This window comes from Neopsephotus bourkii, unplaced genomic scaffold, assembly GCF_033783945.1.
Source record: "Neopsephotus bourkii isolate Nb327-2 ecotype Australia unplaced genomic scaffold, CSIRO-AGI_Nbou_v1 NB_1600, whole genome shotgun sequence".
Lineage (NCBI taxonomy): Eukaryota > Metazoa > Chordata > Aves > Psittaciformes > Psittacidae > Neopsephotus > Neopsephotus bourkii.
Genome location: NW_026902076.1, coordinates 895,540 through 918,881, shown reverse-complemented (window position 1 = coordinate 918,881; position 23,342 = coordinate 895,540). Strand labels below are relative to the sequence as shown.

Below are 23,342 nucleotides of genomic sequence, written 5' to 3'. Positions count from 1 at the left end.
TTTGGAGTAATAAATGATCTTACTGGAATTATCACACAATTTGGGAATTTTTATGGAACAAAATATGGGTTCAAATCTTCTGTTTGTTTAATTAAGAAAAATACTTTTAGTATACCTCTTTGGGGTATGGACCTCTCAAAATGATCAGTGGCTTTAGCTGATTGTAGTGATTAGAAAATGGCAATAGCAGCCCAGAATCTAAAACTCTCAGGACTCAGGCTGAAATTAAGAAATTTGGCAGGCAGTAACATTATACAGCTTAGAGCTTTTATTTTAAAACTGATGTCTTACCAAATAAAGCCATCTGTGTTCCCTCTGGGAAAGGTTCTACCGTTCTGTTTCCATTGACATGATGTTTATCTAGAAGGGGGAAAAAAAAGTAAAAATGTAACAGAATATATGCTTTGCATAAAACAACAGGGTTTTTTTCTTACAGTTCTACTGAAACCTGCAGTCAGATTTTTGAAAGCCGACCTGCACAATTCACTATAAGGTGAATAGTGGATAGCAAGAAACACACACACCACCACCTTACTCCCCCACTCCCATTTTCCCCAGCTCACCTTCCTGGCTGACCTTCAGGCTTATAGGCTGTTTCTCACATTTTTCCCCCCATTTCTCACTGCTGTGCCATGTTTTGCCCTTTACTACATACATTTTGCCAGAACTGGCTGTATCCAGTTGGGCCTGACACAGGGCAACCCCGGCCTCTTCCTCAAAGAGGACACCCCTGCAACCCTCCCACTACCAAAACCTGCACATTTACACCCAGTAGAACCAGCAATCTGTTCACTAAAATGAATATTTTACCAACACACTGTAATGCCATATCCACTCATGACAGAGTTTGTCCTTTACAGCCGTCGCTCCTCAGACTGTTTTAAAACTGTTAAATAACTGTCGCCATTGGAAACCACGGTAACAGAACAAACATAACTGCTCTTGCATTAACCAAGGTTTAATGAAGAAGGGGAGAGGAGCACAAAATGCAAAACAAAACCCATCCTGCAATAGCCCTCAGTGACTTGGAGTCAGCAGCCCCAGCACCTTCCATCTTCCACCAGGTCTCTGCAAATGGAAAGGACACTTCCTCTATGCTTTGGACAGATTTCTTCCATTTTTCTTTGAAAATTTGAGGCATGACACAAAATTTGCAAAATATCACCCACTATTTTCATGGAAATCGAAAAGTTGGCCCATTTGAAGTTTACTTTAGTTAAACAGTCCTTTTCCACCACCATGGCTACCTACTCACAGGTGAAATACCGTCTTTTTTACAGAGCAGCTGGGCTCTGGGAAATCTTCTGGTCTGCCGAAGCAAATGGATGAGCTACAGCTATCATGAGCTGAGGCTTAAGGCTAAGTTATATATCCTCGCACAAGTATACAGGAGGACAAAAGACAGAACACCTATGCAAAGCATTGCATAAAATCCAAATCAAGAATAAGACTTTCAGTCTTAAGGAATACAACGCTTACAGGGAAATGCAATATTCTGGCATTGCTACTGCTCATAAGGATTATTGCTATCCAGTAAAGTAGTAGAAACCTGGGTTTATTCCTTCCATGACAAGATGGCTCCCAAGGACTAGAAGCTGCTCAGTTTCCAAACTAAATAATACTTTCTTCACATCCCAATGCACTTCTTTTTCATCCCAGTGTACTTTCCTCAGCATAAGGAAAATGTGATAATATAGGCTTATCACTATTGTATAATAAGGGTTGTGTATATAACCTCGAAGGTTACATACACAAAGGTTGTATTTATAGCCTGGAAAAGAGCTCTACAACCTCCAAATAAAATAAAATATACAGATGCACAACAGAATATTTCCAACCTTTTCCACTGGCATGACCGCATTCATTTCTTGATCACTAAGATTTATTTCAACAATAGCAGAAAGAAAATTGCCTGAACTTAAAATACAGGTTTCTGTACACAAAATACTTTCCAGGGAGAAAACCAAGAGGTTTTCTCAGCATGTGCATTACTTTATTTCCCGTTGAACAGAAACTGGTGAGGAATAAACCAGGTCAAATTAAGAACATGGGACTGCCTTGTGAGTTCTCTGAAAGCAATATTTTTCATTAGCAGGGAGGCATAGCACAGTACTAATCCCAGCTGGCATCAAACATTCATCAACAGTCAATGAGAAAGAAAAATCAGGGTTATCTGCCACTGGAGCGGGAAGTGCCATGGAGTCAATTGTTTGCATTTGGGAAGATTGAATGTTCACACCTCACAAGCCAAGGAGGGGTTTTAGGAAGGAAATTGTTGGGAGGTTCCAGAGTGGGAGTACTCTGACCAGTGCCATACAAGGTTTTAACCTCATTAGCTATAGCTTGTATTACTAACATGATCTGCAGCCATCTGAGATGAGTGAACAGTCAGAAAAATTATGAAACATCATGCAAGATCAAATCAACTAACCCTGCCCTATTCCAGATAGCTGCCTTCATTTAAAGAGTGAATGACATACATGATGTATGAAACAGTTATCATTTCAAATGGTGAGGCTTTCAATATATTAAAATTAAACTTTTAGAGGTAAGACAGGCTTGAATGAAAGTAATATTTTCAGAGTTCTCAAGTTGTCTTCCAATGTCTTTATACTTTTGTTTCGAAGATCACAGCCAGATAAGATAATTTTCTTGTCATACGTACTTTGTTTTACCATTTTTCTAGTATTCCCTGCACCTTGCCTAAATACACTAAACAGCGAAAGAAAGGACTTTCACAAAACTTACATTCAACCTTAGGACGAAAGTATCAACGCGGAAGTATAAAGAGTGTCTAAACAATGGCAATATTCAAAGAACACGGCACTTTGGGGCTTTTTACAGAATAGCTTTTCTTGTGAACTCATAAGCTTTAATTCTCACAGGCTAATTGGATTGAGTAGCCTCAGAAGACAAAAAAATAGGAGGATTTTCCCTGTAACTTGCCAACAGAAATAACAAATTACTCTTCCAAGCTCATCATCATTCCAGAGACAAGGGCTTACAGAAAATAATATATAGCCTGATGTTACAGAAGCATGCAAAGATTATCAGGGAACATTGATAAAAGAACTATAAGAAATTAACTTCAGCTTCCTAATGGTGAAAATAACGTACTTCACAGGGTTCATCCTTCAGTGGACTACACCACTATTCAGCCATTTGGAAACTGGGAGGACATGGATGTCTTTATGCATTTTCTCAACCTTCTTGATCCTCAAGGTTTCAACAGAAAGCCAGTTGGTAAGGAATGATTTTTCTATTTCTGTTTTACTGATATTCAAGCTGGCAGCATTTTCAGGAATGTTAATTCACAAATAAACAACAGGGGACTTCTTGTGAAAACTGCCAAAAGTTGCTCCATCCTCAACTGCAAAAACTCTCTACCATTTTTCAAACTAAGCCTGAGAGATATCTGCAACATACTTTGCTCCCTGCTGAACAGAACTAGTATGAGCTGAAAGCAGCACATATCCTAGAGGTCTTAACATTCAACTTTAGCTTCAGGCAAAGTCTGCTTTAGACTGATGCAGTGCCTAGCCTGCGCTCCTTAGATTCTTGGGGTTTTTTATAGAAATAATCCTTCACAGATCCTCTGTATCTGTGAAGGAAACAGCATAATGTATGGGAAGATAATCAGAAGTTGCTAAACAGGTCCTCAATTTTTCTTCAGATTATTCAGTCTCTGCAGCTTATCCCTCAACAGTTTCTAACATAGTGCTACAATTGCCCTTTGCTAAAGATTCGCCAACTTCAAGTTCTGTCCACACGCAGATTAGGCTGTTTCTGCACTTGTAAACTATTAAAATAAACAAGTCATATCTAGAAGCTACTTGAGAGTGTTAATTAACCTAGATGAAATCATGTTAGATCCTATCCTAGCAATTTACCCACATGGACAATCAAACTTTCAGTGCCTGGACCTGTTCTCTGGCACATTTTAATTTATTGGCATACACTTCATTTATCTTCACAGTTCTATGTATGTCAGTGGTATCGCACCTGTAACAGATAAATTTAACAACAGAAGATGTTCTAGTGAGGAAGTTTTATAAAAAATACTTGCTTTCAAGCTAGCCTGACTTTGGTTCTAAACAGATTTACTGTTCCCTGGGCCATAAGGCCAGAGGAAATTTAAAGTTCAGTTAAATAGAAGTTCACTGCCACCAAGCTAGATTCCTAATAAAGCCATTGCTACAAAGTTATAGCATTTATCAGACCTTTAAGAGAATCAAACTTGCAATGATTAGAGGCTGAAGTTTGTGCTTCTTTTTCACATGTGCAAAATCAAAGCATTGCTCTAATGTAGAGCAGCCAGTCACACAAGGCATTTTGCATAAGTGACGATATCCAAGGGAAACTCTAGGTTAAGATACCCACAGTCATTAATGAACATGAGTTCTCTATTTGTGGACCCAAATTAAGCTGCTTAAGAAAGATTTGGCTTTCAGAGAATGCTGATCCAGTTCTGACTCAAAATCAGAAATGTTCTGGTCTCAAAATATTCAGTCTCAAGCAATCAGAGTAAAGATTTGAGGATATTTATCTTTTATTATTAACAGATTCATATGTTCTTCATATTTATCTTTTGATTTTGAAACCATTAGGGAATATTTAGACTACATATCCAAACTTGTTTTATCAGAGCAGCCAGAAAGTTATTATTTTTAAATGAAAACTGAGATTCTCACATAATCAAATTAATCCAGGAGTAGGGGTCATATTTATACACAAGGACTGTTAATTTTCTGTGGTAAGCACAGACAGGAATTGAATTGAAAATAGCTGATTAACTGATTAGCATGAGCCTACTCCATCTCGTACGAGCACAAACATGATGGGTACATGGGGAGAGGAGGAGGAAGAGGGATAAGTAATGATGAGGTAAGGGAGGAAATTTCTAAAGCAAATCAGCTACTGCCTGAATGACTCCTTTCTCCTTCATGTTTTGCCTCAGACTCCTTTTCCTACATTTTCCATCACACCACCATGGTGGAGGTTTTTTCTCCTCTGGTTACAGCAAACAACTGTCAATGTAGCTAGAACACTGAGAACCTGGAAATATTATAGAGGTAACAGAAGAAGCATGTATGGGGATATAAGAATTTTGTAAACAGTTCTAAAAATAACTCGGTAATTATTATTTCCAAACATGGCATATAAGACATAATATATATCATAAGAGTTGCAAGATGGGCACCAAAGAAACAGAAAAGCACAGCTCACTTTGCAAAGTGTTCACTGTGCATGGCATGTGCATATAATATTTACATTATATTTATAAAATATTTAAATAATATATTTATATAATATGTTAACAAAGCTTTGGAGGCAATAAAGGGCATAAAACTTAGAGCCAGGGCTGTGTGAAAAAGGCTGTTTTCATCTAAATAAAGAGGGGTGAAGAAAATGTTCAGCATTGAATAAGCAAGTTATTTAAATGCTTCCTAAATTTTGGCTGTGAGAGGAGCATGTCATCCACAGTCACAACTCCACCTCTCTAAAGCAAAATAATGAAAACTAGGATGACAGACGCTATTTGAAAACTCATAACATGAAGACAGACTGATGGCGTTTCACTGTAACCCACAGCTGCTATGTTCTGTAATTTAAAAATTCAGTGAATGCCCAAATTTAACTTCAGTGTTGGAGTTAGTACGCCCCAGAAAGACCACAGTAGAATGAATGCTACCATGTGAAGACATCAGGTTCATTGCTCCTCTGATGGCTGAGAAAGTTTATTACTTTAGGAGAAGACAGAATTATCAGTAGCCAGGAAACCAATGCAGCAACAAATTTAACCCACAGCACAAGACAAATGAAGTGCTTTGTGAGAAGTAAGACATTCAGTGAAAGCTCCTCATGGCATGATTGGTAACCCACTGTGAGATACAGGGGCTATCAGGCCTGATCATCCCCCACTGTTTTTTCATATAACACTTTTTACTGCTGTGCACCATCAATATACAGTACATAATTGAAGGCCAGTGGGTTTCTTTTCTGTCCTGTAAACAAGAAATTATCTCATTTTTATTTCCAGTGAAAGACCGTGACATTTAGAAAAAATTGGTGTAAGTTTGGCAGCGCAGGGTTACCGTTTAACATGTAATGAGTAAAAGGTCCGTATGTGTCATCAAAGAGAAGAAATCCTAAGCGAAAGAAAATTAAATAGGAAAAATAAGGAGTTGACTGCCCTTGAGTTCAACGCAGGTGACTCATGAAAACTCAGCTCAAAGGAAGCAAAATCAGCCTTACTTACCGGTATTTTCCAAACAAGTATTTTCTTTTTAATTTAACCATTTAATTTAAGCAGTGCATGTCAACAGAGGATGAACCAAATACCTGTTCATTTTTTCAAATAATGATATCCTCTACAGTATTTTATTGAAGTCTTATACTACTCCACTGAAGTCTACAAGTAGCTCTTAATGGATTCTCAGTGAACCAACACTACTATAACATGTATGAACAATTCCATTAGGCTACATGTCCTGTGGAATTAAAAGACAGTAAAAACTGCATTATTCACATTTCCAAGAAAGAAACTTCCTCAGTATCTTCAAAACAGAGCTATTTCAGTATGGAGCTTTATTGTACTTGTGCCTTAAATGAGGCACCTGAGAAAATTACCTGATTCTGAAAACTTCTGGGCTTACAGAATTTCTATTAACTTCACCGAAGGCCACACTAGCCAGTACTTTTGAAAAGAAGGTCAATCGTTTATATACCTAATACAAACCTTGAGGCTTGACTTTTTAAACCTAAGAAGTTTTAATTTTAACTCTACTTTACCCCTCTTAAATTTTTAACAGTAACCTTTATAATTTTTTTTTGTAATTGCTAAATCTCTGATAAATCTTTTAACAATTGATACATCCAATTTTAGCTCAATCTGACTAAATTCTGGTTTGAAAGCCTAACTGTCACAGAGCCAGAACCTTTCCCTTTTTGTCCTATCATTCTCAGTAGGCATGGCTGAAAGTTTGATCAAAACAGTTATTTGGATTGTTTTGTCAGTTATTCTAAGAGTAAGCCCAAGTTCTTTCAGACAAAAGCATACATGCAAAACTTTTCATCAACTACCTATTTCATAGCCCAGAAGATATTTCCTTAAAAAAAGGAAATAGTTATCTAATAGGGTACTGATGTGTACGCCTGTTGTTATATGAGTGGTTTAGGGTCACTTGAAAAATGACTGTCAAATGTATTAGCAAGAGTAGTTTTAATATGATTTATAAAAATACAACTTAATAAGACTTCAATGGCAAGGTTCATGCTGTTATTTATCACATGGACGAAGCATAAAAAGGAAAATAAAGGTAAAATTGAGCTAAAGATGATTGATATAGTGACAGAAAGCACAAAGGTTAAGGGAGACCCTCCCATGGAGTCACGAGGTTCAGAATACACCCCTTGCTTTCTAAACTCCTGACAGAGCACAGGTGTGGCTGGATCTAGTCTTAGTCTCCAACCTGGTCAATAGCTCATATCTAATTGAATATATAAAGGAAAATCAAAGTGGAATCAAGCTAAAATGATTCACTGACGGTCAAAAGGGTAAGGGGGACCCTCCCACTGAGTCAAGAGGACCCCCTTGCAAAGGAGTTATGCATGAGTCAAATTATGTTATATATGAGGATTTTAGAAATTGTACAAGGATAGGATTGTTCCAGTCATTGCTATTGAATCAGATCCTTACTTCTTCAAAGACAGGGGAAATCTTTCCCCTTATTAATATCTGTCCCTTTTCCCAAGATCTCCTGGATCTCAGAAAATGCTTTTGAGATGTTTGCACAATAATCTGGGAAGAACAGAGGGGAGAAAGTTTGCAGGTAGTGCTGCAAAAGGAACAGATTACCCAACTATCCAAATCCCCTCGTTTCCAACATGAACTGTTTAAACCCAACCATTCACCCCCGTCCTGAAAGTGAAGCCTCTCTTCATCATTTTTAGGATTTCAAAAAGCTACTCAATGGAAAAATCCATGAAAGCATAGATTCACCAGGGCATGCTCTTAGAGGGTGAGGGCTGCTCTTACTTCAGGCCTCTGTGGAGCTAATAGTAGTATTAGATTTGCAATTTATGGCAGAATTTTGTCCATAAGTTCTTCATAGCTGTTGATGAAACAGAAGCTCTTCTTTATTTAATTCTCACTTGGAGTACTGAGTGCAGTTCTGGTGTCCTCAACGTAAAAAAGACATAGAACTGTTGGAACAAGTCCAGAGGAGGGCCATAAGGATGGTCAGGGGACTGGAGCACCTCCTGTATGAAGATAGGCTGAGAAAGTTGGGGCTGTTGAGCCTGGAGAAGAGAAGGCTGCGTGGAGACCTCATAGCAGCCTTCCAGTATCTGAGGGGGGTTATAGGGATGATGGGGTGGACTCTTCATTAGGGACTGTAGTGACAGGACAAGGGGTAATGGGTTAAAACTTAAACAGGGGAAATTTAGATTGCATATAAGGAAAAAACTCTTTCCTGTTAGGGTGGTGAGGCACTGGAATAGGTTGCCCAGGGAAGTTGTGAATGCTCCATCCCTGGCAGTGTTCAAGGCCAGGTTGGACAGAGCCTTGGGTGGCATGGTTTAATGTGAGGTGTCCCTGCCCATGGCAGGGGGGTTGGAACTAGATGATCTTAAGGTCCTTTCCACCCCTAACTATTCTATGATTCTATGATTTTCAGGTCTAGTTCAATGAGGAAAACTCAGTTCTGCAAGCTCCTGTGTAATAAGCAAATCTAATGTATCAGATGAAATCCAAGTGTTACTTTTCAAATCCCTTTATCTCCCAAAGGATATTTTCAGCAAAGGGACATTGCTCCCTGAACCCAGCCGTTTCTGTTTCCAACTCTGACATGTTATTTTGGTTCTTTGCATTGGCAGAGAGATGGTGTATGTGATCTATTGGGTCTCTTTCACCTCCCATTTCTCTACTTCCATCCTCCATCAGTGATTAGAGATCAGCTGTCTACTCATTAGGAATTAAAAAGAGAGGTCAACTACGTAATGGTAATTTACTGCCTACAACTATTTGTAGTATCGTGCTATTGTTCTCACATGGTGGTTCCCGGCTATTATTAACAAAGCATGGTATCATTCCATGGAAAACATTAATTACAAATTTTGTTGAAAAAATAAATAGCTTCACTTACTAAAATAGGTCAGGAAAGAGTGGTAGCTGAAAACAGTTTTGTAATGTATTCTGGAGATGATGTTTCACAAAGTGACACAGTGTGTTCTGCTGCATCCATTCTATCAAACAGATTACTACACAGAAACTGATTGATGCTGCATAACGTGATGCATCCTAGCACAGTGTGTCAGTTCAGACTCCAAAACACATGGAATCCTCAAAAAACATAGGTTCTGTTTAATGAACAAGGCGAGATTATCGCACACTGATTTTTTTTCTGCAGTTTTTACTGGGAAATGTACCAACAGGAATGACAGGAAAATTGGTTACTGAAAAGGAAAATGAAGTCACTTCTTAGAAGGAGGCAGTGGAGATGCAGAGAAGGAGAAATAGCTACTTTGAAAATTCCAATCTACCGGGGTTTGCAGATTAGTGGCTAAACAGCTGCGCCTGTGGCTGTGTGACTGTGCTGATAGGCAGCAGCTTGTCTCACAGCTACAGACCACAAGGGAAGCAGGCTGTGCAGCATGAACATACAGGCTGCAAAGTCAGAGGAGACTGCATACGCAAAAGGGGAAACAGGCTATAGAATGGTGGGGGGTGGGAGTAAAATATGAGGATCAGGGATATATTAAATGTATAATAAGAGGAAAGTACCCTAGAAGCTACAATAACAGACTTACTGCTTTCAAGGACACAAAGTCATGTACCACTGAGGGGCTGAAGGAACAGGGGTTGTTTAGCCTGAAGAAAAGGAAGTCCAGGGGAGATCTTACGATTTTCTACAGCTACAGGAGGTTGTAGGGAGGTGGGGTCAGTCTCTTCTCCCAAGTAACAAGTGATAGGGTAAGAGGAAATGGCCTCAAGTTGCGCCAGGGGTGGTTTAGATTGGATGTTAGGAAACATTTATTCATGGAAAGGGATGTCAAGCACTGGAACAGGCTGCCCAGGGCAGTGGTGGAGTCACCCATCCATGGACGTATTTAAGAGGCATGTATATGTGGTACCTGGACACACAGTTTAGTGGTGGGCTTGGAAGTGCTGGGTTAATGGTTGTACTCAATTATCTTGCAGGTCTTTTCCAATCTAAATGATTTTACAGTTCTGTGACTATGTGACTTCCACATACAGAAAGTACATGAGACCTAGATACATAAGAGTGTTCACAACCTGACTGTACCCACGTGTGCTGCTTGATATATTTTCTGATTCTATAGGCCAGGTGTTTATCTATTGAGTTTTGGAGTAGACACATGGAAATTAAATTAAATATGCTTAAATTGGGATTCACGCCACTGGCTTTAGTCATCCACAATTGGTATTTACATCTGAGTATTCAGCCTTGGATCCTTCTGTACTCTCAAAAGAACCAGACACTTCTATGGTGATTCATCTCACACATTTTGGATGTTTTCTTCAGGATAATATGAATCATATTTAAAAATGTCAATTTCTGAGCACTGATTATAGGGAAACTAGTGACAAACACAGATACATTCCACCTATATCACCTGCAGTAATATCATTGAGATTTATGATCTGGTCAGTGGGAGCATTACATGTACCTGTGTGTACACACTTATTTATTAAAATAGGGCCTTGACACCAACAGAGATCATGGGTTGTGAATCAGGACAAATGTTAGCAGTAAAACATATGATCAAGGTAGGAAAGGACACAAGAGCAGAGGAAAATAACACCACCAGCCTGAAAGACTCTATGCTTCTATAACAATCCTACCTAGAGTGGTTGCTGGAAGGAGTCTACCTCACAAGCAGTTTTATCACTGTGCTGCAGTAACAGACCACTAATCAATACAATGTTCACCCAGCTTAGATAGGTAACATAGACAGAAATATATTAGATACACATAGTAGTCAACTCTTGTAGTATTTTGGGGATTGTCACATCATTTCACTTCCCAGAACCAACTCATGGAGTTACGACATAACATGAAAATCTCATTTTTCAAACCTAGGCTTTTTAACCTGCCTGTCAGGAGATTAAAAGATGGAAAACACTGAGACTCAAAAGTTAAAAATTAACCAATACAAATATAATTTCTCCTTCATAGATGGTATGAAGTGTTCAAATAGTAAAGATTTCATCTTCCTAATAACTCTACAATATGGCCTGGCTATCTACATGTACATATAAACCTTTAGTTTAGGTCCTCATTATCTCCCACCTTGATTGCTAAAATATGCTTTCCTTGGGACTTGAGAAAGGCTCCCTGGAGCACTAAAATTCCCTAAGAATATTGCTGCAAAGAACACTGTTCTAGTCATCAGTTTGACAATGTCGCTCTCCTTTTCAAATTGCTTCTCTATTGCACCAAGCAGGAACTGCTTGTCTACTTCCAAGGCTCTCCAAACTGAGCCTACACTGCCACCCCTCTTCCATGCACAAGCTGAATGCCATGTTACATCTCTAATCCCTCGGAGATGCCAGCCATCACTCTTTACACTTCTTAACAGATTTCCTCATCATTTCTGTAGTACTTCCCCTTATATTCAGGAGGGGTAAAACCAGCTACCTCTTTACCTCCTCCTTAAACTTTCTCTAGTTATGAAAATATACATGAAAAGCCTGACACTACTTAGTCTGCTTGTATGGAATGTTCAGTTGGGTATGCTGACCTGCAGAGATTTCAGCTGTCTGTCAGTTCTGTATCATCATGCGAAAAAGCCCTAAACCTGGAGCAGAGTGTGGTATTGAGTGATCCACATAACACAAACTACCCATGCAGCTTCTATCGTTACTGTTTTTCAGGCACTGTCAGCAGCATCGGGTTATTAATGGGGGAAATGAATGAAGGTGATAAAAATAAAACTGGACTCTATTTCAGAATTGGAGACAATGCCGTTCAAAACCCCACTTGAAACCGTTATCTAAACGGTAAGCTCGGGTAAGAATACTATCAGACAGGCTGGAAAACCAAGAGATCCGAACAAAGGACAATGATAAATGTAGTGTCACTGAGTTGGGAGGAGATGTCCAGTGGGGTGTGGCAAAGAGGATTGTTAAACCTGGGTTTATTTAGTGGCTTTATTAATGATCTCAAAGAAGGGGTGTAAAGCACATGAATAAAACATGCACTGGATACTCAACTGGGACATCATGTGTACACCATGAAAAATGAAAACTAGCACAAAGCTCTAAGCAGAAATTCTGCAATGAAGCACAGAGAGATGCAAAGTAGCGCCAGGAATACTACTGGTTTCTTATTATGGAAGAAGAGCTTGCACCCTCATCTTTCTTCAGGCAAAAATGGGGAAAAAAAATCAACTGTCAAAAAGGTCAGGGACCATGGCCTCAGGGAAGGGGAAAAGATTCACAGGAGAAATAAACTCTTACAATAGCCAGACTCCGGAAACACACATGCCCTCAGCTTCTCTGACAGAGACTGCTGCTGGGGATATCATCTCTCGGTGTGGTTTCTGGCACTGCTTGTCTCAAAATCTCCTTGCCTGTGAATCAGCAACCTAAATGCCAAATTCTAGGCTAGCCTATGCAAAGAAAAGCTAGGTACGGAAAACAGTGCAGACCTAATGGTAAAATCTCCCAAACTGCTTTTGAGCAGGTTGCCTTTTTATAATTTTCTTTCACACATTTATATATATATAAATAACCATCTGAATACGACTTTTGATTTAGGACGCTCACTTTCTGAGGGCTTAGCCTGAGAGCAGTTCAGTCTTGTGCCAATTGAAACTGGGTACCCTAACACTGATGAGCTGTTATTGATTTTTTATGTTGATAGTTTCTAAAAATTAAGAGTCAAGATAATTTTTGCTGGTTATTTACATACATGTTCAAAGTGGGAAAATCGCTTTGAAACTCATGGCTGGCCATGAATTTGTAGATAAATAGTACAGCAGTGGGTTTACAAGCCCTTAATTACACACACAGAGGCATAAATCAAACATTTTTTTCCTGCAGAGCAACTCAGAAACAGTGCTTCTCCGGTGCTGACTTCTTTGACTAATACTACAGTATTTTAATACTGCAGTGAAACATGCGGTGATGATTGCTCCACATGCAATTTCTTTGTTTTTTTCAGAAATACAGTATAGAAGACCTTGACCCAGAAAACCTGGGTCACCCAAAGCACCTGGACTAATGGGGGAAAATATGAGTATTGAGCATTTAATCTACTTTTTGGCATCCACATACAGAAGAGATGAATCTTATCCTACAGGTGACTGTTTTCCCCAAATTAATATGAAGGATTCTGTAGTGGTTAGCTCAGATTAAGTTAGCTATATTGGGCCAAATTAATTTCAACCAGACTGCTTTCATTCAGTTAGAGAAGCAATACCAAAGAAAAGTCACATTCATACCTTTCTCTGTCTACTTGTTGATACTTTGCTGAAAGTATCTGTGTGTACTCATTGAAACTTCCTTTGTTGAAGAAAGGACTCTTCTTTCCACAAATGTCCTGTTTTATACCAACTTTGTATTTGTTCTCCACAGCAATTAAAACAAAATTACTAATTTTGAAGATCCAAGCCAGAACAACCTGTCCTATTGTCACTTCTGTATGCCAAAAAATCTGACACATGATATTAAAACTTTACCAACATCCCAGAAAGGTATTATTACACATATTATACAAATAACACAATGACAGGTTAAAGAACTTCACAATATCACTGGTAAAACATGTCATTTTTCCATGTCCCTTACACCAAAGTGTCTGTCCAAATCCCTATCCAGCTATTTGGAAAAAGGTGCTTATTGGCCTAATAAAACCCAACAGAGGGAATTCAACAGTCACTCTCTATTAATGACTTGACATCACTCCATCACCTACAATTTAATTTTTCTAAGGCCCTGAGATTTTATTTTGAGTAATACTTCTATTAATTACAATGTCTTATAACAATGTCTAATTCAGACATCTGTTTGAAGTATGTAATGTTAATTTATTGGAAAATCTCCAGCAGTGCTCAATTAAAATGTTCCACAGTTAAGTTAATGCATATGATTTGTAATGAACAACAAAATTAGGTACTGTTAATAAAAATAATAGCAAATTAAAAACAATAAGTTTTGAGTTTGACAAAATTAAAGATGCAGGTTTTTCATCAGGTGGTAGAACAAGAATTTTTGAAAATAGGATCATCTCACACCAGTCTGGGAACCTATCTTGCTCTAAATTAGCACCTAAAGGAATTATTTGTTACACAAAACACTGCAGGAAATGGTATTAATCCTTACTTAGTAGATTTTTCTCACTTTAATTTCAGTTTTCCCTCACAAGACATTTTTGAAACTGTGTTCCTTAAATATGTAGGCTTACTCAGAGGCCTATGCTTGGCAGGGTGGGATTTACTATTTTAAAATAACTATGCTGCTTTGCAGCATATCTGCAGCCCTGTGAATCAAACTGATAGGTGAAACAAACAGCGCTTTTTCTCATCTGAACATTGTCATCATATTACCATTTCTGTGCCTGACTGCATGTCTCCACTACGTCATTAATCTGTTCTTCTCAAAAAACGGATCTACACGAAGCCAAGGAAATGAGGTACAGCACAGTTTTAGCGAAGCTTTACAATACACCGCAGTCCCTTAAAGCACAACTGACATTTCTTTTTGCCTTGTGAAGATGTCAGTAGCTTTGAGCAAGAAGCAGCGTGCAGCCTGTGATAGAGTATCTCTCTCCAACACGTTCCCCCTTGATGGCAGATTATCTGCCTGGAGGTTGCATTAGGCTTCAGTCAGCTGTCAGTCAGCAGATGAGCAGAACGGTCCAGTGCTTCTTCCCCCCCTCATCCATCTGACAGTGATAAATGACCAGACCTAATGCTCAGCTAAGCTTGACGGGTCCAGGCCTCCCCTCGCAATCTGTTTCAGGTGAACATCAGCCTTTTTCTTGTAATATCCCCCATCGGCACAGCAAAGACAGGATCAGGGAATGCCAAGGTTCATCCAACTGGCTTTTCTTTTTCAAAGAAAGGGAACTGAGATTTTGCTATTCAAGGAAGCTCATAATCTGATGGAAAAAAGCTACGAACAGAGTTACAAACCACTGTATTGGATTAGTGTGGTGAGGTTTTGGTGGGGGGGTCTACAGGGGTAGATTCTGAGAAGCTGCCAGAAGCTTCCCATGTCTCATGGAGCCAATGACAGCTGGCTCCAAACAGACCCACCACTGGCCAGGACTGAGCCCATAGTGATGGTAGCAGCAACTCTGGGATATCGTATTTAAGAAGGGAGTTGGGGGCGGAAATAACAAAACCCAGCAAATTCACCTGGAGACAGCAGTGAGAACATGTCAGAGCAGCAGCTCTGCAGACACCCAGGTCAGTGCAGAAGGAGGGGAGGAGGTACTCCAGGTACTGGTGCAGAGATTCCCCTGCAGCCGGTGGTGCAGCCCATGGAGGTCCACAGTGGAGTAGATATCCCCAGGCAGCCCATGGAGGTCCATGGTGCAGCAGGTATCCACCTGCAGCCTGAGAGGACCCCATAACAAGCAGGAGGATACTAAAGGAGGCTGTGACCCCATGGGAAGCCCACGCTGGAGCTGGGTACTGGCAGGACCTTTGGCCCCATGGACAGAGGACCCCACGCTGGAGCAGGTTTGCTGGCAGGACTACTGACCCCACAGGGGATCCACGCTAGAGTTGTTCATGAAGAACTGCAGCCCAACCCATAAGCTTTTCATTATATTTTTTCTCCTTTGTCCAGCTGAGGAGGGCAGTGGCTTTGGGGGGGTACCCAGCATCCAGCCAGGGTCAGCTCACCTCAAAGAGCACAGTCATCAATTAACTACCTCCTTAAAAGGATGGATGCATCTCACTCAAAGCTTCAGAAATGTACCTCAGCCATAAGTATATTTTATGCAAAGGGCTTGTCCTTGTTGTGAAATAACATAATGATATTGTTTCTTTCATTGCGTCTGGAGTGGATGGGAAAAGGATTCTAAAAGGACAATTTTTAAAGTGAAACAGAAAGTAGCTACCCCAGTTATAAAAAGTTGCTACAGCTTGGTCTTGAACAGCTGCTGCAGTTTAAGGCTGATACTATTTCTTAGTATCTAGAAATACGTCATAAAATGTTTCATACTTTTTTTTTACTTTTATGTCAAATAAATAATCCCAGGATCCTAGGCTCAAACTATGTTTCGCTACTAAGACTAGTGACCATTGAACACAAAACTAGCCACTGACCTCTACAAACCCATATCCACAGTGAAAGGATCATTCATGAATAGGTGCTTCACAGCAAACTTCCAGTTCACATTTTGTACCTTCTCAAGTGCATCAGTCATTGTTGATGAGATGCAAGAGGATTTGAAATGAATGAAGATGCATTTGCCATTCAGAAACCTTAAGTATAATGCAGAGTTCTCTTAGGGTGAGAGGGTTAGGCACTGAAATGTTGTTACCTTGGTTGCAGCCTTGCTTGATGTCTACACGGCATCTTAACATCAGGTTCACTGCATCTTTAAGCATCCCTGCTTTGAAACCTGGCCTCTGATGGACTAAAGTTCCATTTTAAAATTCTTCTAGCCATTCCCAGATGACTGCCATCTCAAAGCCACACTCAGGCTAACTGGACTTAAACCCTCAAGAAGCATTAGATAAGAGCATCTAATATAAAGTCTTATGTTAGACACTTGCACAAAGAAACTTGTTTGTCTAGTGATTGTCATTGGAGAGATCTCCTGAACAAGGCTGTAGACAAAGCAGAGAAAGTAGATCAGCTGTAAGGAATGGAAACAAAGTGAATTTGATTCCCCTTGCTGATCAGGCTTTATTCACTTCTGAAATCAACCTACCCTACATGTAGGCTCTCCAGCATTGACTTTTGTGGGAGATGAAGCCAGGCTAAAGATAGGACAGTGGAACAAAAAGACTGTATGCACCATTAAACAACTACCAAATCTGGAACAGTTAGATGTAATTGGTACTGAAACCTTAAGAGGAAATCCAGAAACAGAATAGCAGGGGTCATGTCTCAGAGCTATGAAGGAAGGAGGCAGAGTGGATGAGGAAGGATGTAGACTGACAAGGCTATACAGGTAAAAAAAACATGGCTTGATTAGAAAGGGTATTACACATGTAAATACATCAGGAAAAGTTGTAGAAAAGTTTAATGGGAGAATATAAGAGAACTGGAGAATATACCAAAATACTGACGGAGGAGGGTATTATTACTGAGTCCAACAGCAGTACAGCTAGAGGTTTGCCTCTAAACTCCACTGAAAACACTAATATTTCTTTACTGGCATTGCTCTATCATGCTTTTGGCCCGGGAAAATTTATGATTATGGGGCAATTTGGAGTATAATCAGCATAGCTGACTTTATTATAAGAGGCATCTGCCATGGACAAGAGAGCACCAGGAGGAACAGGCTGCTCCCTGAAATGCCCGAAGAACAAAATGAAACAAAGAGGGGAAGATCCCAGCTCTGTGGGGAGGTATGTGGGCTGCAAAGAGCATCCTGCAGCCAGGGAGGAGGGAGCACAAACAGCCTGCTCTATGCCGCTGCTCACTGGACCAGAGGCAGGCATGGCAAGTACACCCTTCTGTTTGAGAGATGCCAAGAAAGGATTTCTCCCTTTGAAAAGACAGAAACTGGGCCTGCCAGTTATTTGGGCAGGCATAAGCGATATATTCCCCAACACTAAACACACTAACTACTTCTGTATGATCAACAGGGAGATAGGGCATTGAAGGGACCAATTGATAACCTAAAATTAGGTGTCAGCTTTGAACTGCCTTCTGAATGAAGCTCTCTCCCACTGTCTTTCTCTTGATTGTGGATGAAAAAAAATGCAAGCTTTTAGTTCCTTTATGCTAAAGTTATCTTCTTTACGCTGGTTAGCTTCTTTATGCTGAAGTTTCTATGAATAGCCCTACAAATCCCAACAAATTTCAGCTGAAAGCTAGAATTTATTCTGAAAATCATCAAAATGAACATTTTAATGCATTATAGCAAGAGATATAAACAAATAAAGACATAGTGATATAGGCTGGTACTTCTAACATGATTCATCACATCCTACAGCAGTCATCTAAAATATTCAAATCAGACCTTGAGGACATTCATCTCCCCCATGACTGTTACAAAGCCAGTGGGGACTAGCTCAGATAGCAACACCTATACTGCGAGCATCTGCATTTCTGCCAAATGCATTTAACGTTTCTCACCATTTGCAAAGAAGTGATTTGTCATCCCCACTATAAAACCTAATTTCAAAATAATTTTTCTAGGGAATTTTGTATTTCCAAGGAGTGTCACCCCTGTGAGGAAAAAACCAAACACATCAAGCACAGGAAGGGCAGACTGTGTTATTATGGCAGCGTTAGTTGTACCTCAGTATTTATTCTGTTAGTAGACACAATTCCAGAATTAAAGTAAACCTACTCTCCCTACCTAACATGAATTGAACCTTTCTTCCAACCAAGAAATATAAAGTGTATGTTACTCAAATGCACAACACACTCCTTTGAATATAGACTCAATTTCCTAAAAATTTCCTCCTCTTTCTATTAACTAATTAACTCTAATTATTAAAGTACATCTTTCAGAAATACAGAATCCTTTCCAGTCTTCATTTGCTCTGAACAATCTTAATAACAGACTTTGAACCTTCAGCTCTGTTATACACTGAAACTAAATGACATTGGGCTTACATTGTAATGGAATAAATTGGGGTGTAATGAATTTATCCATTATGGCTGTGTTACATATAAATCACCCCAAGCTCTCATCCTTAGCTCAGGTTAGGCTCATGCTACATGGTTATGGTCTGACATACAACTCATGGAACCACTATCACTCCTTTACAACTCACATTCAATAATTTTACAGGTTGGAATGAATGAGAGATGTGGGAATATTGCCTGTTTTGCACCTCTTCCTTTCTGGATGAGTTTGATTAGCTCTTACTGCTTCTGAAATGTCCCATATCTGTGTATCTTCTACTTCAGTGGCTGCCCACAGTATTCCATCCTTGATTAAACCATGAAACAGAAGAGAACTGCTGAGAAATCCTGCTTTATAATTTTGCTAGTCACTACTCATACAATTTTATGAGTAATACATGGTAATGTTTGTGATTTCATGGTAGACAAAGCAGATTTTGGTAGATAAGATGGATACGGATTTTTTAAACATTTTTCCCCTTCATAAAATGACAAAACATAATGATGGTTTTAGTACTGTAATGTGTCTTGATTTGCAAGAAGTAAATATAACATCAAGTACCCTGAGTTTATAATGCCTCATTTGCAGAAAACCACAGCAGTCCTACAGTATTTTTAGCTTTATGTTGCTGAAATAGTGTTGCAAATGTGACTCCAATTTTGCATTGTTTTTTTATTGCTGCACATATTATGACCATCTGCAGTTTATGGCACTACATAATCAAGGAGAGTTTTTCAGAATTATTCAATAGCTCCTATTGAACTGATGGCAGATTTTCAGAAGAGCTCAGCGCTTAATATTTTAAGATCTTTCAAAAATCTGACTCCTGTGTATTATTTCAACTAGTATTCAAGAAAAATAATTAGATTTTAAAAGAACTGGTGCACATTTGATCACCTAACCTGAAGAACCTGCTTCTTAGTCACCTACAAATCTGTGCCAGTTATTCAGTCTGTTTAACCACATTGGGTTTGGGCTTTTCTCCTGAGTACCAACCCAAATACCAGTTGACACCCCTGCATGATGCTTTTTCATGAATGCACCTGGACAGTACGAACTGAGACAAGATTATTAACTCTTCAGGCTTTGCTTGTAGTAATAAATCAAGAGTGGCAGAGGCACATGGGCTGGACACAAAGCTCTACCCAGTTACGTGGTCTTTGGTAAAGTTTCATGGTGAACCTTCTCTAGCACTCTCCCAGGCAATTCCCAGGAAGGTTCAGGAGTTTGAGCAAGTCAAGGTATATTCCTGGCAGGCATGTGATGTTTTGGAAGATAAGAAAGTTTAATAGCATGAAGGTGCCGAAACCACCCTACTGGCCTCAAACTCAATGAACAGGCCACAGCTCTGCTTAGTTCACTAGTATAAATGTTGCTTCAAGGCTGTGGATGTTTAGATGTTGTGCTGGAGGAATCTGAGGGCTGCTGCTTAAGACTGCTGCAGTAAATAGGTATGATGAGGTTCAACTAGCTTTCCAAGAAGATAACAGAAGTCCATTTAGTCAGAGCCATATGCAAACTTTTACATCAAGCAATCTGCAGAAAGACATGAGCCTGGAATTTACGGAGCTTAATTCTGAGAATTAATCTTTGTCTTTGTACAAATGTAGATGGAATAGGGTTGAGATGCTGCAAAATTCAGGCGACAACTTTTGCCTGCTACTGACTATTGAAGAATCATTGGTAACGCCCACAGATGAAAGGCTCTGTAAGACATTATCAGAGCGCCAAAATATCAAGTTATTCAGTGGAAAAAAAACTATAATTAAGTTTCTCTGACATTCTCACATTAAAATCTTGAACATTCCCAATAACAATAATTATGTTTTTCTCAACACTTTGTAATACCTTTCAAACTAAGATACTGTTTATTGCTCTGGATCCACAAAACACTCTCGACCAAATTTAACAAGCAGTGAGGGAATAATGAAAACATAATTGCTGTCTTTATTAAGGTTACTGCTGAACTTTATTTGGTATTTGAAAATTGGAAATCTAAGTTATGTGTGGAATATTAAAATACATACATATAGCTAATCATTTACCAGGTTGGCTAATGTAAGCTAATAACACAGTTATGAGAGTAGTAGTGTCCTCTATGGAATTAGGACCTCTGAAGTGGTTCATCCAGAACAAGGATGGTCAAGTGTATGGCTCAACTAAAGCACAGGAATCTTAAATTTTTATAACACTTACTATGTATATACTATTCTTTTTTCTTTTTTTTCGTTTCAATTTCACGGCTTTCCCCAAAGTGAAACAAAAATTTTATCTTACTACGTCCAATGTAGAGTTGAATGAATTCTTACTGGCAATAATGTGAAAGCATTTTCTAATGAAAATCATTCACATTTTGAAATTAATTTGCTTTTACCATGTTCACTTCACTTTTGAATTTGCTTCCTACAAATGTTCAGTTGATTGAATTTCCCTGCTGTAACTGTTTGAGGAAAAACAATTTCAAAAATCACATAAGCAGGCATTCAAGGAGAAGAATTTAAAATGCACCCTGCAAATTTGTCTCACTTTGAAAGCCTCTGCAGCATCTCATACTTCACAGTTTTTAATATTCTCACAGCCCTTAGAAGGACAGAATTAGGAGCGACCTGACATACCCTTGGTTACAAAAGCAGCAGAGAAGGACACTGAGTATGTGTGCGTCAGGGTCTAAGCTACCTGTGCTAACAAAACCATCAACTTCATCACAGTCAGCAGGAAAGAAACCTGAAACAAGAAATAATTACAGCTGAGCCCTACAAATTTTATTTCAAATGACTGGAAACAACACATAAACTAATGGAAAGAGGGTCAATGACTAATACCTAACAAGTAAAAAAGTATTTAGTAATGCATGTACAAACAAGACAACCTTGCAAATTCAAATTAACTACCCTGCATATATTCATATATCTACATTCATGTATGGCTGTATAATTAAAGTTCAGTAATTAATCTCAGTTGCAAATCCCTGACAGAAATATGATTAACTCTGTAATTTGGAAAATAAGGCACTGATTTACAGCACATTGTCTAGATCTTATTGTATAGGCATTATCTACACACACTTATCTACCCACGGGCGGTTCAGATTTCTTGGCTTGAAAGGAAGTTATGACAGTAGTCAATGTAAACTGAAATGGTTTGCCATGTAACCTCCTCAACCCCCCCGACCCCCCAAAAAAAATAAAGAAGGCAATATTTATAAATATAATAAGCAATAACTACCCACCAAAATAGGCAATGAACCACCTTCACATATCAAATGTGGCCTGATCTGACCACTCAAGAGGAAGAGAAGAAATCAAGTCAGCTACTCAGTTTTGGGCAACGATTACTGGAAGTATTATGAAAACAAAGAAAGAAAAGACAAGACAACAAAAGAAGGTGGCAATTCCAGACAGTTCTTCAAATACAAACTTTTAGAGACTATAACACTGTCTGCTTGGTTAGATAAAATATAATTGCTTTTAACCTATTACAGTCAGAAAGCACTGAGTGTAGCCTGGATGTAAAAACATCTTTCAAATTAATACATGATATTGGAACAAGGCCTGTGATACAGTTCATTCAACATTGCCACACAGATGTTGTATAATATCTGATACTGCCTGGCAGATTTCAGCAACACAGCAGACCTGAATCTTTGTATTAATTCATATCTACCACTGCACAACTGGCCCTGAAGGATTAGTCTTTTTGAAAGATAAGAAAGGAACAAGGTAAAGAATCCTAGAATGAGGTGAGATTCCCTGGGATTTATTTGACATTAAGAAATATTCATGGCTGTAACAGTGGAAAGGACCCTCTGAATCCCAACAACGTTATGCAACTCCAGCCATGAATTTGTCAGGTTATCCCAGCACCAAGGTGAATTTTCAGGATGGAAAAGAGTAAATCTTACAGGTCAGGCAACACAACAGAAATCAGAGTCTGTTCTTGGCTTACTTGAAGGCAAAGTTTCTCTTACAAATAGAGAAAGTATTCAAGGGTCTTTCAGACTTGATCTAAGGAAAAAACATTTCAAATACTGCTTACTAAAACCACGGGCTTCTAAGAAGCATTCATTCTTAGCTGTTAGAATAGCTCAAGCAAATCAGAAAAATTAGAACGTGAGGAAAATTACAGGCTCTCTGTTTCAGACAGAATTATGCTGAGCTTTTTGTGACACTGGTGTTCAAAGTGTTATTTTGCACCTTAGGCAAAGACCACAAAAACCAAGTCTCCAAATCATGCTCTATGGTGAGCCACCCAGCACCAATAAGCTGCCTCCCTAATCACTGGGGCTTCTTATTGGGATGGATTTACAAAATGTCTCATCTGTTTAAACTAATGGCATATAAGAATCCAAAGAGATAATGGAGTTTCTAATTTTAGATACTTGGCATCGCTTACACTTCTCCTTGGGAAGATTTTAAAACCTTTTTTCTTTTACTTGAGAAAAATATAGCACATGGAAATTTTTACTTCATATTCATGTAAGGTATATCTCTTTTATTCTTGGTTCTCATGCTCTCTTTGTTCTGATGTCTCATTTGTGACTGCATTATACAA

General features: G+C 38.9%; 1 protein-coding gene across 1 annotated transcript in view; it reads right to left on the bottom strand.

Moving 5' to 3' along the window:
* MSRA (methionine sulfoxide reductase A) overlaps positions 1-23,342 on the bottom strand; it is a 282,899-nt gene that overhangs the window by 171,381 nt on the left and 88,176 nt on the right. The window contains exon 2 of the mRNA XM_061372202.1: positions 292-360. Within this exon, the coding sequence (XP_061228186.1) occupies positions 292-360 (69 nt within the window). The remainder of the gene's footprint in view (positions 1-291; positions 361-23,342) is intronic.